The following is a 17144-nucleotide window of genomic DNA, read 5'->3' on the forward strand; positions in this document are numbered from 1 at the left end:
TGGACCAATAAGGTACTGCGTTACATTGACCAAGTTGAAGCTCGTCTCATTACACCACTGTGGTCTTACTTGATAAAAAATAATAGCGATCAAATTGACAAAGTACGGTATATCCATTTAAAATCTTGCCTATTGTTCACCGCTTCGATAGACTGAAATAACGAGCGCGTCTGCTTCTCATCAATGTACGCGAGTAGCGCAAGCAAATAGTACAATTACTTTCTTTTTTGTAATGCGTAACAGGGGACGTTCTAGGCAATTTCAGTGAGTGCAGTGGTCAATATAAGGTGAATAAATTATTATTCTGACGCATTTGGTGTGCAGTTAAGATTGGCAGGTTCGTGGGAGGGGGGCAAATATGTCACTTCGCGGAGCGATATAGTGCAAATGAGGCCACATCGGCAGTGACGCTGTCCCTAGTGTTTCCGGGCAACTTCGCAGAGAAGAGACTAGCGAATAATATTTCCAGACTAAACAACGATACATACGTTGACTACAGGTAGTTTGCCAGCCACGAGGGGAACATTGACTATTTAGTACTTCATATTTTCCAAGTTTGAAGACCTAACGTAATAAAATGGTGAGTATAGCCACACACACATCCAAGCGAATGCTATAGCCAGCTAGCTGTCATAAATTCGTTAGCTTGTCGTGTAGCTAGCTAGTTATTTAGCTAACATGAATTCGTTATGGGTTCGAGCCACGTCTATGTAGTTAACTAGCTATATGTCCGTAAACTAGTTAGCTAAATAAGGTGTGACTGTGACAAAGTTTGTCGTTCTGGCAGCACAACTGTTCATATCGCCACCTGGCCGGGCTGTTGTTGCTGGCTCAATGTTGCATTACAATAACCACCAAATGGCAGTTGGAAAAGGACTCAGTGGATGACGGACAAGACAATTCTTGATTGTGGGCATGTATTGTTTGCCGAGGCGTTAGCCATGGCGAATTGTACAAACGGCTAACTAAGGTCATTTGTTTCACTCCTATCGGACTTAAGGTTAGCTATCTAACGTTGGTGTACGAATGGTGAGTGGGCGTTGTGCTTGTGGTTAAGGCATAGCGCAGTTTGATGTAATAACCAAACACTGCCAATTGAATGAACTTACTCGATAGTATTACTTGGCAAGCGAACTTGTGTTGTCATGTTTTCAATAACATAGCTAGCTGGCAATATGATCTAGCTAGTAATACTTGTTGTGCATCGTGTTCTTGCGAAAATTTAGATTTCAATACCTACGCGACATTTGAGCCTTTCCCCGTGGTGCTGTTGCGTATTGCACCACGTTGATCCGCAGTTTGCTGTTCGTGAAAGATCTTCGTTACCACCCCTCCTTCCTTGCCCCTCTCTACCACACGCCTTCCTCCCCCTGCATTGAACCACATCATGGTTGGTGCAGTATACTGACACGGGATCCGCAGTGCATGCTTTGCAAAAATGAGACTAAAATACCTTGCGTGACAAACGAAGGCATGTGCTCTGCTTTGCTTTATCCCTCGTAATTGCTGTTTTGGGGGATGAAAGTGAGGCCTTGGTGCTAAGTCTGTATTATTCATGGTGGTTTGTTTTGCCCTAAAGGATAAAACGCAATTGACAATCTGAAGATCTTGCCATCTGCCCGCCAAAAAACCGAGACTGCACCACTTCACCACCTCACAGTGAATAAGATATTAACAGCCTTTAACCAGGACTGTACAGTATGGCACATGGGATCTCAGTACTGCTCAAAGGCAACACTGTTTTCCTGAGCCATTTGGTGCTTGACACTACCTTTATAAATGCTCAAACACAGCAGTACACTAACTGAATCCTGAACCACTGCTTGCTTTGTCATCCAGCTGCGTGGACAGAATAACCTGCAGTCGGCTTGCTGTCTTTTCCTTCTTCCTCCTGATGACTCACTGAGAGAGCAGAGTACATGTCCTTGGCTAAATTCTTTCTAAACTGTACTGAACTTCTGCTAAATGCAGAATCATATAATGCAAAATGCATCATATGGGGATGATATTCATATTTTGATAACTTGAGTGCTGACAAGCAAAAACATTGAGACTTTCTCAACAATGGACTAATAACATTTTTTTTTAAATATAGTGTTTAACTGTAATGAACATGTCTTGATTAGAATCAGTGTGCTCCTGGCTTTGTCGGTTACGTGCACACTAACCTATTCCCTTGGTGTTTTACTTTCTGAGGGGCATGCACACTTTCACAGGCGTGCACACTTTCCCTCAAGCAATAAATGCTATACATGTGGTGACGAATCTGAAGACCCACAAAAAGCAACAGAGATGGTAATAGACACTGTGCTACATTGGCGGCCCTGTTCGTGCCACTCTAATTATAGCAGGTGTACTGAGGTGTATTTATACCCATCCCTGATCACACTTCCTCAGCCCAAATTGTGCTGGCTGACTGAGACAGGCCTCATAAGACCTCATCCTCAACTGATGGGAGGAAGAATGAGGCCTCCGAGCACGCTCCGGGTGGAAATCGAGATGGCACAGACACACGGTCGCCCAGTTTCTTACACCATTTTATATATTGTGTGTGTGAATATATATGTGCTCAAAAAAATAAAGGGAACACTTAAAACCTCTTACATCTAGACGTTCCGCTAGCGGAACACCTGCTCCAATATCCAATGATAGGCGTGGCGCGAAATAAACTCCTCAAATCCGAAAACTTCAATTTTTCAAACATATGACTATTTTACACCATTTTAAAGACAAGACTCCTTTATCTAACCACACTGTCCGATTTCAAAAAGGCTTACAGCGAAAGCAAAACATTAGATTATGTCAGCAGAGTACCCAGCCAGAAATAATCAGACACCCATTTTTCAAGCTAGCATATAATGTCACAAAAAACAAAACCACAGCTAAATGCAGCACTAACCTTTGATCTTCATCAGATGACTCCTAGGACATTATGTTATACAATACATGCATGTTCTGTTCAAGTTCATATTTATATCAAAAACCAGCTTTTTACATTAGCATGTGACGTTCAGAACTAGCATTCCCACCGAACACTTCCGGTAAATTTACTAAATTACTCACGATAAACGTTCACAAAAAAACATAACAATTATTTTAAGAATTATAGATACAGAACTCCTTTATGCAATCGCGGTGTCCGATTTTAAAATAGCTTTTCGGTGAAAGCACATTTTGCAATATTCTGAGTAGATAGCCCGGCCATCACAGGCTAGCTATTTTGACACCCACCAAGTTTGGTACTCACCAAACTCAGATTTACTATAAGAAAAATTGGATTACCTTTGCTGTTCTTCGTCAGAATGCACTCCCAGGACTTCTACTTCAATAACAAATGTTGGTTTGGTTCCAAATAATCCATAGTTATATCCAAATAGCGGCGTTTTGTTGTGCGTTCAAGACACTATCCGAAGGGTGACGCGCGTTTCGTGACAAAAAAATTCGAAATATTCCATTACCGTACTTCGAAGCATGTCAAACGCTGTTTAGAATCAATTTTTATGCGATTTTTCTTGTAAAAAAGCGATAATATTCCAACCGGGAGTCGTTGTTTTCGTTCAAAGACTGAAAATGAAAACATGGAGTCGTCTCGTGCACGCGCCGCCAGTCTCATTGTTCTCAGATCGACCACTTACCAAATGCGCTACTGTTTTTCAGCCATGGGCTGCAAAGTCATCATTCAACGTTCTGGCGCCTTCTGAGAGCCTATGGGAGCGTTAGAAAATGTCACGTTACAGCAGAGATCCCCTGTTTTGGATAGAGATGATCAAGAAGGCCAAGAAATGGTCAGAGGGGTGCTTCCTGTTTGGAATCTTCTCAGGTTTTGGCCTGCCAAATGAGTTCTGTTATACTCACAGACACCATTCAAACAGTTTTAGAAACTTTGGAGTGTTTTCTATCCAAAGCTAATAATTATATGCATATTCTAGTTTCTGGGCAGGAGTAATAACCAGATTAAATCGGGTATGTCGGGCCCTCATACCACCCTCATGGAGTCTGTTTCTGACCGTTTGAGCAGACACATGCACATTTGTGGCCTGCTGGAGGTCATTTTGCAGGTCTCTGGCAGTGCTCCTCCTTGCACAAAGGCGGAGGTAGCGGTCCTGCTGCTGGGTTGTTGCCCTCCTACGGCCTCCTCCACGTCTCCTGATGTACTGGCCTGTCTCCTGGTAGCGCCTCCATGCTCTGGACACTACGCTGACAGACACAGCAAACCTTCTTGCCACAGCTCGCATTGATGTGCCATCCTGGATGAGCTGCACTACCTGAGCCACTTGTGTGGGTTGTAGACTCCGTCTCATGCTACCACTAGAGTGAAAGCACTGCCAGCATTCAAAAGTGACCAAAACATCAGCCAGGAAGCATAGGAACTGAGAAGTGGTCTGTGGTCACCAGCTGCAGAACCACACCTTTATTGGGGGTGTCTTGCTAATTGCCTATAACTTCCACCTGTTGTCTAGTCCATTTGCACAACAGTATGTGAAATGTATTGTCAATCAGTGTTGCTTCCTAAGTGAACAGTTTGATTTCACAGAAGTGTGATTGACTTGGAGTTACATTGTGTTGTTTAACCTCTTACATCTAGACGTTCCGCTAGCGGAACACCTGCTCCAATATCCAATGATAGGGCGTGGCGCGAATTACAAATTCCTCAAATACAAAAACTTCAATTTTTCAAACATATGACTATTTCACAGCATTTTAAAGATAAGACTCTCCTTTATCTAACCACACTGTCCGATTTCAAAAAGGCTTTACAACGAAAGCAAAACATTATGTTATCAGAGTACCAAGCCAGAAATAATCAGACACCCATTTTTCAAGCTAGCATATAATGTCACAAAAACCCAGAAGACAGCTAAATGCAGCACTAACCTTTGATGATCTTCATCAGATGACAACCCTAGGACATTATGTTATACAATACATGCATGTTTTGTTCAATCAAGTTCATATTTATATCAAAAACCAGCTTTTTACATTAGCATGTGACGTTCAGAACTAGCATACCCCCCGCAAACTTCCGGCGAATTCACTAACAATTTTCTAAATTACTCACGATAAACGTTCACAAAAAGCATAACAATTATTTTAAGAATTATAGATACAGAACTCCTCTATGCACTCGATATGTCCGATTTTAAAATAGCTTTTTGGTGAAAGCACAGTTTGCAATATTCTAAGTACATAGCCCAGGCATCACGGGCTAGCTATTTAGACACCCGGCAAGTTTAGCACTCACCAATATCAGGTTTACTATTATAAAAGTTTGATTACCTTTGTTGTCTTCGTCAGAATGCACTCCCAGGACTGCTACTTCAATAACAAATGTTGGTTTGGTCCAAAATAATCCATCGTTATATCCGAATAGCGGCGTTTTGTTCGTGCGTCCCAGACACTATCTGAAATGGTAAATCAGGGTCGTGCGCATGGCGCAATTCGTGACAAAAAAAATCTAAATATTCCATTACCGTACTTCGAAGCATGTCAACCGCTGTTAAAAATCCATTTTTATGCCATTTTTCTCGTAAAAAAGCGATAATATTCTGCCCGGGAATCTCCTTTTAGCTAAACAGAGGAAAGTAAACAAAACTTTCGGTCGACGCGGGCACGAGCCTGAGTCTCACAGTACTGTAACCAGCCACTACCCAAACGCGCTACTTTTTTTCAGCCAGAGCCTGCAAAGCCACGATTCAGCTTTTTACCGGCTTCTGAGACCCTATGGCAGCCGTAGGAAGTGTCACGGGACAGCTAAGATCCTCACTCTTCAATAAACAGAGACAAGAAGAACGACACCTTGTCAGACAGGCCACTTCCTGCCTGAAACCTTGTCAGGTTTTTGCCTGCCAAATGAGTTCTGTTATACTCACAGACACCATTCAAACAGTTTTAGAAACTTTAGGGTGTTTTCTATCCATATGTAATAAGTATATGCATATTCTAGTTACTGGGTAGGAGTGGTAACCAGATTAAATCGGGTACGTTTTTTGTCCAGCCGTGAAAATACTGCCCCCTAGCCATAACAGGTTAAGTGTTCCCTTCATTTTTTTTGAGCAGTATATATATATATGTATGTATGTATGTATGTATATATGTGTATATGTAAAACTAGGCAAGTCAGTTAAGAACAAATTCTTATTTTCAAAGACGGCCTAGGAACAGTGGGTTAACTGCTTTGTTCAGGGGCAGAACGACAGATTTTTACCTTGTCAGCTCGGTGACTCGATCTTGCAACCTTTCGGTCCAACGCTCTAACCACTACAATATGTGTATGTGTGTATGTGTGTGTATGTATGTATGTGTATATATGTATATATATACATATATACGCACACGTGCGCAGCCCCAGTCAAGAGTTTGGACACACCTACTCATTCAAGGGTTTTTCTTTATTTTTACTATTTTCTACATTGTAGCATAATATTGAAGACATCAACAATTATGAAATGACACATGGAATAATGTACTAACCAAAAAGGTGTTGAAACAAATGAAGAGATTTTATGTTTGAGTTTCTTCAAAGTAGCCTTGATGACAGCTTTGCACACTCTTGGCATTCTCTCAACCAGCTTCATGAGGTAGTCACCTGGAATGCATTTCAATTAACAGGTGTGCCTTGTTAATTTGGAATTTCTTTCCTTAATGTGTTTGAGCCAATCAGTTGTGTTGTGACAAGGTAGGGGTGGTATACAGAAGACAGCCCTGTTTGGTAGAAGACCAAGTCCATACTATGACAAGAACCGCTCAAATAAGCAAAGAGAAACAACAGTTCATCCTTACTTTAAGACATGAAGGTCAGTCAATGCGGAGCATTTCAAGAACTTTGAACGTTTCAAGTGCAGTCGTAAAAACCATCGAGCGCTATGATGAAACTGGCTTTCATGAGGACCGCCACAGGAAAGGAATACCCAGAGTTACCTCTGCTGCAGAGGATACGTTCATTAGTTACCAGCCTCAGAAATTGCAGCTCAAATAAATATCAGACACATCTCAACATCAACTGTTCAGAGGAGACTGTGTGAATCAGGCCTTCATAGTCAAATTGCTGCAAAGAAACTACTACTAAAGGAGACCAATAAAAATAATACTTGCTTGGGCCAAGAAACACGCGCAATGGACATTATACCGGTGGAAATTTGTCCTTTGGTCTGAGTCCAAATTGGAGTTTTTTTGTTTTTGTTAGTTCTAATCGCTGTGTCTTTTGTGAGTCGCAGAATAGGTGAATGGATGATCTATGCATGTGTGGTTCGTACTGTGAAGCATGGAGGAGGAGGTGTGATAGTGTGGGGGTGCTTTGCTGGTGACACTGTCAGTGATTTAGAATTCAAGGCACACTTAACCAGCATGGATACCACAGCATTCTGCAGCAATACGCCATCCCATCTGGTTTGCGCTTAGTGGGACTATCATTTTTTCCCCCCAATAGGACAATGACCCAACACTCCTCCAGGCTGTGTAAGGGCTATTTTACCAAGAAGGAGAGTGGAGTGCTGCATCAGATGACCTGGCTGCCACAATCACCTGACCTCAACCCATTTGAGATGGTTTGGGATGAGTTGGACCGCAAAGTGAAAGAAAAGCAGCCAACAAGTGCTCAGCTTATGTGTGAACTCCATCAAAATGGTTGGAAACACATTCGTCATGAAGATGGCTGAGAGAATGCCAAGAGTGTGCAAAGGGTGGCTGCTTTGAGGAATTTTAAATCTATTTTGATTTCTAACTCTTTCTTGGTTACATGTTTCCATATGTGTTATTTCATAGTTCTGATGTCTTCAAGGGAAGACCCTTGAATGAGTAGGTGTCCATAGTTCTGAATTGTACTGTATATATCAAATTGTATTGGTCACATACATGGTTAGCAGATGTTAATGCGAGTGTAGCAAAATGCTTGTGCTTCTAGTTCCGACAGTGCAGTAATGTCTAACAATTCCCCAACAACTCCGTAATGCACACACATCTAAGTAAAGGAATGGAATAAGAATATATGGATGAGCAATGACCGAGCGGCATAGGCAAGACGCAATAGATGGTGTAAAATACAGTTGAAGTCGGAAGTTTACATACACTTAGGTTGGAATCATTAAAACTCGTTTTTCAACCACTCCACAAATTTCTTGTTAACAAACTATAGTTTTGGCAAGTAGGTTAGGACATCTACTTTGCAAGACAAGTAATTTTTCCAACAATTGTTTAGACAGATTATTTCACTTATTCACTGTATCCCAATTCCAGTGGGTCAGAAGTTTATTTACACTAAGTTGACTGTGCCTTTCAACAGCTTGGAAAATTCCAGAAAATGTCATGGCTTTAGAAGCTTCTGATAGGCTAATTGACATCATTTGAGTCAATTGGAGGTGTACCTGTGGATGTATTTCAAGGCCTACCTTCAAACTCAGTGCCTCTTTGCTTGACATCATGGGAAAATCAAAAGAAATCAGCCAAGACCTCGGGAAAAGAAAATGTAGACCTCCACAAGTCTGGTTAATCCTTGGGAGCAATTTCCAAATGCCTGAAGGTACCACGTTCATCTGTACAAAAAATAGTGCGCGAGTATAAACACCATGGGACCGCGCAGCCGTTATACCGCTCAGGAAGGAGACGCATTCTGCCTCCTAGAGATGAACGTACTTTGGTGCGTTCAAATCAATCCCAGAACAGCAAAGGACCTTGTGAAGATGCTGGAAGAAACGAGTACAAAAGTATCTATATCCACAGTAAAACGAGTCCTATATCGACATAACCTGAAAGGCGGCTCAGCAAGGAAGAAGCCACTGCTCCAAAACTGCCATAAAGCCAGACTACGGTTTGAAACTGCACATGGGGACAAAGATCGTACTTTTTGGAGAAATGTCTTCTGGTCTGATGATGCAAAAATAGAACTGTTTGGCCATAATCACCATCGTTATGTTTGGAGGAGAAGGGGTCAGGCTTGCAAGTCGAAGAACACCAACCAAAATGACCCCAAGCATACTTCCAAAGTTGTAGTAAAATGGCTTAAGAACAACAAAGTTAACGTATTGGAGTGGCCAACCACAAAGCCCTGACCTCAATCTTATAGAACATTGGTGGGCAGAACTGAAAAAGCGTGTACGAGCAAGGAGGCCTTACAAACTTGACTCACTTACACCAGCTCTGTCAGGAAGAATAGGCAAAAATTCACCCAACTTATTGTGGGAAGCTTCTGGAAGCTCCTGAAACGTTTGACCCAAGTTTAACAATTTTTTTAAATCTGTAAGAAATAAAAGCTGAATAAATCACTCTATTATTCTGACATTTCACATTCTTAAAATAAAGTGGTGATCCTAACTGACCTAAGACAGGGAATTGATTGAACTGATTAAATGTTTGGAATTGTGAAAAACTGAGTTTAAATGTATATGTGAACTTCTAACTTCAACTGTACATATGAGATGAGTCATGCAAGATATATAAACATTTATTACAGTTTTTATTAGTGACTAGTTATCCATTTATTAAAGTGGCCAATGATTTCAAGTCTGTAGGTAGGCAGCAGCCTCTCTGTTAGCGAGGGCTTTTTACAGTGATGGCATTGAGGTAAAAACAGTTTTTCAGTCTTTCGGTCCCTGTTTTCATGCACCTGTAATGACCTCGTCTTCTGGATGGCAGCGGGGTGAACAGGCAGTGGCTCGGGTGGCTGTTGTCCTTGATCTTTTTGGCTTTCCTGTGACATCGGGTGCTATAGGTGTCTAGTTTGCCCCCGGTGATGAGTTGTGCAGACTGCACCGCCCTCTGGAGAGCCTTGCGATTGAGGGCGGTGCAGTTGCTGTACCAGGCAGCGATACAGACCGACAGGATGCTCTCGATTGTGCATCTGTAAATGTTTGTCAGGGTTTTAGGTGACAAGCCAAATTTTCTTCAGCCTCCTGAGGTTGAAGAGACACTGTTGCGCCTTCACCACACTGTCTGTGTGGGTGGACCAGTTTGTCTGTGACGTGTATGCCGAGGAACTTAACTTTCCACCTTCTCCACTGCTGTCCCTTCGATGTGGATAAGGGGGTTCTCCCTCTGCTGTTTCCTGAAGTCCACGATCATCTCCTTTTGTTCTGTTGACGTTGAGTGAGTGGTTGTTTTCCTGACACCACACTCCGAGTGCCCTCACCTCCTCCCTGTAGGCTGTCTCGTCGTTGTTTGTAATCAAGCCCTCTACTGTTGTCGTCTGCAAACTTGATGATTTAGTTGGAGGCGTGCATGGCCACGCGGTCATGGGTGAACAGGGAGTACAGGAGCGGGCTGAGCACGCACCCTTGTGGGGTCCCAGTGTTGAGGGTCAGCGAAGTGGAGATGTTGTTTCCTACCTTCACCACCTGGGGGCGGCCCGTCAAAGTCCAGGACCCAGTTGCACAGGGCGAGCTTGAGACCCAGGGCCTCCAGCTTAATGATGATCTTGGAGGGTACTATGGTCTTGAATGCTGAGCTGTAGTCAATGAATAGCATTCTCATATAGGTATTCCTCTTGTCCAGATGGGATTGTGCAGTGTGATGGCAATTGCATCATCTTTGGACCTGTTGGGGCGGTATGCAAACTGAAGTGGGTCTAGGGTGGCAGGTAAGGTGGTGATATGATCCTTGACTAGTCTCTCAAAGCAGTTCATGATGACAGAAGTGAGAGCTACGGGGCGATAGTCATTTAGTTATCTTTGCCTTCTTGGGTACAGGAACGATGTTGGCCATCTTGAAGAAAGTGGGGACAGCAGACTGGGATAGGGAGCAATTGAATATGTCTGTAAACACACCAGCCAACTTGTCTGTGCATGCTCTGAGGATGTGGCTAGGGATGCCAGCAGCCTTGCGAGGGTTAACACATTTAAATGTCTTACTCATGTTGGCCACAGAGAAGGGTGGGGGGACAGTCCTTGTTAGCGGGCTGTGACGGTGGCACTGTATTATCCTCAAAGCGGGCAAAGGTGTTTAGTTTGTCTGGAAGTGAGACGTCGGTGTCTGAGCCGTTGAATTGCGACTCCACTTTGTCTCTGTACTTATATTTCGCTTGTTTGATTGCCTTGCGGAGGGAATAACTACACTGTTTATATTCAGCCATATTCCCAGTCCTCTTTCCGTGGTTAAATGCAGTGGTTCGTGCTTTGTTTTGCACGAATGCCGCCATCCATCCACGGTTTCTGTTTAGGGTAAAGATGTTTACATGCCACATTATCCCGTCTAAAATCAGCATATCCCAGGCATCTTATCTGGGTTTCTCATAACCAGGATACACGCTTTTTTGGGTAATTGTAAAACGGATATGTTTATATGCGTCAACTAAACAGAATACTTGAGTATTCCAAATAATAATGGGATATCAGCATGCATGTGAACGTTGCCCTACTCCTGTGAGCACTGAGGTTATATGGGAGAGTGTATCACTGCCATGTCAACTCGTCTGGTCTCATGGGAATATGATGGAGCAGGTATGGTTACACATAGGAGTAAAAGAGCAGCCATTAGGCGACTGGTGTAATTTACCTCAGTCAGGCTATAATATAGCAGGGGCAGTGGACAACTCTCACTCTTGCTTCCTCTTGTCTTCACAGGCTGACCAACTGACTGAGGAGCAGATTGCTGGTGAGTACTATCCCTGAACAGTGAGGTTCTTTCTGTCCAATTTCAAAGCTCTTCAATCCAATCCCAGTTAGTAGACGTGACTGAGTTCACGTCGGTTGGCAGATAATGTGGGTCCTTAGACTCTTGGCTCCTCAAGGTAGTGCTAGTGACAATGTTGGCTGCTCTGCCTGTTTAGTTTGTAGAAACCATTCTTAGTATTTGTTTTTTTCTTCATCTGCACAGATCTGAACAATTGGGTGAAATCAATATGTAGAACATATTCTGTGAATTTGCCCTTACCTGTCCAGTTCTCTCACATCAGTGCAGACGAAGGATAGGAAGACTATTTAGACTGTTGACGTAGCCAATATAGTCATTTCCACCAATCCCACACTGTGCCCGTAATCAGAGTTCAAGGAGGCGTTTTCACTGTTCGACAAGGACGGCGACGGCACCATCACCACCAAGGAGCTGGGCACTGTCATGCGCTCTCTGGGACAGAACCCTACTGAGGCAGAACTACAGGACATGATCAATGAGGTAGACGCTGATGGTAAGATTAAAGCGATGTGTACAATGACACTCACTCACTCACTCAATCAAACTTGCTGACACACGCACACGTATGGTCAGAACCCAACCAGGCTGACCCTTGTACATTATTCACATGGTGGATGAATGGGAACGCACACACAAACACTGCATAATTACTGGCCTAACGCTCTTAACCACACCTGCCGCCCTCCCTGGATGGCACCATGGCTCTGGTTTCATGGTCGGATCACATTTCAAATATCCAATGTTCCCACACACAACAGAGGCTCACCCGCAGAGTTGGAGGACTCTAGATGGATAAAACATGTTTTTGGCATGGGCATGCAGCTCGTCAGCTTGTAGTCTTAAAACCGGAAATTATTTACCTTTTTGGCTCTTTCAGCCATTCCTATGGGGGAAAGGAATGGGGTTTTGGGATAAAAGCTGATAAGGTCTGAGGTTAACACTGGCTTAGGTCTTCCACGTTGTGTTCTATAAAATATCAGTCCGTTAACATTACGTTTATAAATTATGAAGCCTGTATGTGCTTGTATTGAGTACATAAGTGCTTCATAATTTACAAAGTGACGTTGTCTGATGAACATTATCTCATAGAACAAAGCGTGTAAGATCTCCTAAGCTTGTGTTTATCCAAAAACCCTCAAAACCCCACTTGTTGTTTTTGGCCAATAAGCCATGGTAGAGTTGGTGCCTACAAAAAGACGCCATTACTATTGCTCTATATTACCATTTAGGGCTTCCACCATTTTGAAAGTAGTAAACTGGGTGGGGCTTCCTATGGGTTAAGGAAGGATCAGCCAATGAATTATACTTGTGAGGTGGCAGTATATCTGTCCAAACAACACACTAGGTGGTGGCTTGCACCCTTTCAGTTTGTTTGCCAACTCATAGAAGAAAATTAACTACTTAAAAATGGAGATGGCAAGGGCAGCACCATTGAGTCAATCAGATACAAAGAGCATATCGCTCTCTTTGAGCTCATTCCAAAATGTCCCAACAAGATCTCAGCACTGCTCATGCTGAAATAAAATAAGTCTTTGTGTGTGCTAACAAATGTAAAATCAAGACTGTCTTGTTTGTCCTCAGGTAACGGGACGATCGATTTCCCAGAGTTCCTGACAATGATGGCAAGGAAGATGAAGGACACAGACAGCGAGGAGGAGATCAGAGAAGCCTTCAGAGTCTTTGATAAGGTACTCGCGCGCCACACCATCTCCTTTGATTATTGTACTCAGTCAATTGGAAATGTGCTTAGTGTTTTGGAACATGAGCCATTTTGATGATCTGTTTTAGATTTTTGTGCGTGGAGTTGTGAATATTGGACCAAAGTGATTGTAGGGGGAAGAAAGAGAGAGACTAACACTTCATGTTCTAGGAATGTGATGTTGAACGTGTGATGGACAATGGCGCCACTGCTCGTGTGCATGCCTCTGCAATCCTGATGTTGTGTTAGTCATCATGGTTGTCTCCTTAACTGTGTTGCTGAGAGGAGGGCTTTGTTTGTGGACAGGGAGCGGAGTATAACATTACCCGCAGGCAGGTTATTGCAGTGCAGAAATCTGAGTCACAAGCTAATAGGGAGAGCTCATTGGCTGGGTTTATATTGCTTTGTGCAGCCTGGAACAATGCAACCCCTTTAAATAGAGCCACGTGATTTTGGGAGTGTGTATTGCGGTTGTTTTGTTTGCAGCCTATTTGACGGATCGATGTGAGTGGTGTGATTGTGATCGTTTCCGTGGGACATTTGTGCCACTGTCCTGAAGAACCTTGGTTACTGCTACGGTGCCAGTCTGCTAGGACGCCAGTCTGTCAGCATTCCCCTGCTCTGTTTATCATCTCTCCCTTTGCGGCTCTTGAGACTTGGCAGGGCTAGAGCCAAAGATAACGCCAGGCTGAGGCTGGGGTGAGCAGACGGACCAGAGCCATACATATCTCTGGCTGTCACACAGATGGGGCAGCCAGGGACCATTTTAATTTACCAGCAGACCAGATAAGCCAGGGCTGTGTTCAGGAGAGGGAGATGTCACCGATTGTTCAGATAGGAAACTCTTGTTTAGTCCTAATCTCATTCTGACAGGTCAAAGTACTGTATGTAGAGCCTTCTCTCTTTGCCTATTGAATGAGCCTGTTCTCCCTGTAGGATGGGAACGGCTACATCAGCGCGGCAGAGCTGCGGCACGTCATGACCAACCTCGGGGAGAAGCTCACAGACGAGGAGGTGGACGAGATGATCCGCGAGGCCGACATTGATGGAGACGGACAGGTCAACTATGAGGGTGAGCTCAACGTCCTTCCGCTTTCCCGCTCGTGTGTTTGCAGATCTAAAGGAAATGGATAGGTGGAAGCTCCCCTTAGTAAGCCCATTGCAAGCCAAGGTGGAGCTATCACCGTATTTCTTAGACTTCCCTGGTACTTTAAGACTTGCAAAAACCAGAGGGGTAAGTAAGGGCTAAAGATTCTCTCTCCTCCTTTTTCCTCCCTCTTCCTGCTCCTCCTCATATCTACTGTGAGTTTTTTTGAAGCCGGTGTCTTTCCACTGTTGCCCCTGTCAGTTAAGCCAGGACAAGGCCTGTATTTACACTGAAGCGACGCTTCAGGCTTTCCTCTAGTCCTTGGGTAGGGACAAACTAGTTTTGTGCGCCTTATTTCTCTTTGCTTTGATGCGAAAAGGAAAGGCAAACGGATTGGTTTATACATGACATACTCACTCACAGCTTAATGAATCACTGTTCATTGAATTGAAAATAGTATTTAAGACATTGATTCCTCATGTTCCAATCTTATTAATATGCCTTGGGATGTAATCATTGTTAACAGAATGCCTGTTATTCTTGTGGATTTCTTATTTCTTTCTCCCTGTTTTGTTCTGCCTTGCAGAGTTTGTGCAGATGATGACAGCCAAGTGAAGTGGACTGTGCTCTCACATATATTTCTCTCTCACATTGCTTGTCCTCCTAAGATCACTCTGTCTTTAAGAAAACAAACCAATAATCAAGCCAAAATGTAAAACAAAAAAATTATTCAATGTACAAAATTCTTTAATCAAAAAATCCAAGTACTTCTAGGGGATCTGTTTTAAGAGCGACTGCAGATGAATCCCTAACAGATGTTAATGGACCAAGCTTTAACGAGGCCTGAGGCCCTTAATCCAGAGTAAGATCCTTCGGAGGCTCCCAGATGCCTACTAAATTTGAGGAAAGGGCAACACGGACGAGGCAGAGGGAAAGGAATCCATACCAGAGATGGCTGTCTTTCCTCAAAGAGAGAAGCTTACTATTTTGAGTCTTTTTCCCACCCTGAAAACAATTTAGGCTAACGGTGCAGTATCAAATTGCAGTGCTGATTTCTCACATTGAATTGGGTTACTGCCTTCTTGCATGCACCCCTTCTGAGACAGTCATGTCACAACGAGGTGGTTCTGATCCCATTGTGGATTGTATACACACTGGAAGTATATACATAAATATATAGCTATACACTGAGTGTACAGAACATTGGGAACACCTTCCTAATATTGAGTTGCACCCCACCCCCCCACTTGCCCTCAGAACAGCCTCAATTTGTCCGAGCATGGACTCTACAAGGTGTCGAAAGCGTTCCAAAGGGATGCTGGCCTATGTTGACTCCAATGCGTCCCATCATTGTCAAAGTTGGCTTGATGTCCTTTGGGTGGTGGACCATTCTTGAAATACACAGGAAACTGTTGTGTGAAAAACCCAGCAGTGTTGCAGTTCTTGACACACTCAAACTGGTACGCCTGGCATCTACTACCATGCCCAGTTTAAAGGCACTTAACTTTTGTCTTGCCCATTTAACCTCTGAATGGCAGACATACACAACCCATGTCTCAAGGCTTAAAAATCATTCTTTAACCTGTCTCCTCCCCTTTAAGAAGTGACATCAATAAGGGATTGTAGCTTTTACCTGGTCGGTCTATATCATGGAAGAGCAGGTGTCCCTAATGTTTTGTACACTGTTATATATATATATATATATCTCACTAACTGTTGGTGCAAGAATTACAGTGGAAGAGGTTGCATTGGTGCTAGGTTGAGAGAATTCTCCCATCCCTAAGGGGTTGTAGGGAGTTGATTTAGAAAATCACTGGTTGGTTGGTTGGTTTTAATAGTTTATTTTATTTTTTTTCATTGTTTGGGCAGGCTTTTGTCTTTCATTCTCATACAAGGCTTTTATTTTCCCAGCACCACTGACCTGTGGCATAGGAGTATGTAAAATGTGCAGTTTCAGATCGTTGATTATGGTAACACACTTTGAGAGCATTGCTGTAAATATATTTGATCTGCTAACATATATCCTGATACAAATATTAATGTTCTGCTTTTTAAATGTTAATATATAAATTAAACATTTTGGTCACAAATATTACTGTATCGTAAAACTTTGCATGACCTATTGTTGATCTAGTATAAACTGTGAGATGTTTTGAAATGTGCCATAATACTCTAAAGCCTCAATCTTCTTGCAAGAGCAAATTAGAACATATGAATATACAGTATAAACTATATACACTACATACCTATTTGCACTTTGGTGTAAATCGTGTATTTGAAAATGTTCTGAAAAAGACAACGCTGCTGCTGGAACAACTCATTTGTCTCTTGCTCCTATGGATTTGGCAGATCCTCATGTCGTCAAGTGTTCACATCTTTTATCCGTGCTCCGCTTGCTGTTCTACTGAAGAGTATATATTCACTAATATATTTATTTTTGTCAGTGAGTTGAAAAAAGAAATTTCAGGCTGGTATAAATGAGGGGTTTAAAATGTATTATTTAAGGTTGAATGGCAGGAATGCTAGCATATGTATTGAATTGTTGCTTATAAGACAACTTTGGGACTAAAACTGTTTCTGGCTAGCTTTTACTGGTTGGTTAACTTTGAAAGGTTGGAAAAGACACATGGTTAAGGACTGTTAATCTTCTGGAGATAGTGTACAAATTTAAAGATGTGAAATATTAATGTTTGCCATGAATAAATACATTGACTGTACTTCACTATATGACTGTCTCCT

General features: G+C 42.7%; 1 protein-coding gene across 1 annotated transcript; it reads left to right on the forward strand.

Annotated features, from left to right (window-relative positions):
* Positions 1-102: 102 nt before the first annotated feature.
* calm3a (calmodulin 3a (phosphorylase kinase, delta)) lies at positions 103-17132 on the forward strand. Its single transcript, XM_045703527.1, has 6 exons — positions 103-580; positions 11550-11580; positions 11969-12112; positions 13201-13307; positions 14255-14390; positions 14992-17132. The coding sequence occupies exons 1-6, from the start codon at positions 578-580 to the stop codon at positions 15018-15020; spliced, it is 450 nt and encodes a 149-aa protein (XP_045559483.1). The 5' UTR covers positions 103-577; the 3' UTR covers positions 15021-17132.
* Positions 17133-17144: the final 12 nt, after the last annotated feature.

The sequence above is a fragment of the Salmo salar genome, chromosome ssa20 (assembly GCF_905237065.1).
Source record: "Salmo salar chromosome ssa20, Ssal_v3.1, whole genome shotgun sequence".
NCBI lineage: Eukaryota > Metazoa > Chordata > Actinopteri > Salmoniformes > Salmonidae > Salmo > Salmo salar.

Excerpts from the sequence above, each read along its gene's own strand:
- calm3a (XM_045703527.1), top strand. Across the intron at positions 11,581-11,968 it reads GACTGAGGAGCAGATTGCTG|AGTTCAAGGAGGCGTTTTCA; the intron begins GTGAGTACTATC and ends GCCCGTAATCAG. Across the intron at positions 12,113-13,200 it reads CAATGAGGTAGACGCTGATG|GTAACGGGACGATCGATTTC; the intron begins GTAAGATTAAAG and ends GTTTGTCCTCAG.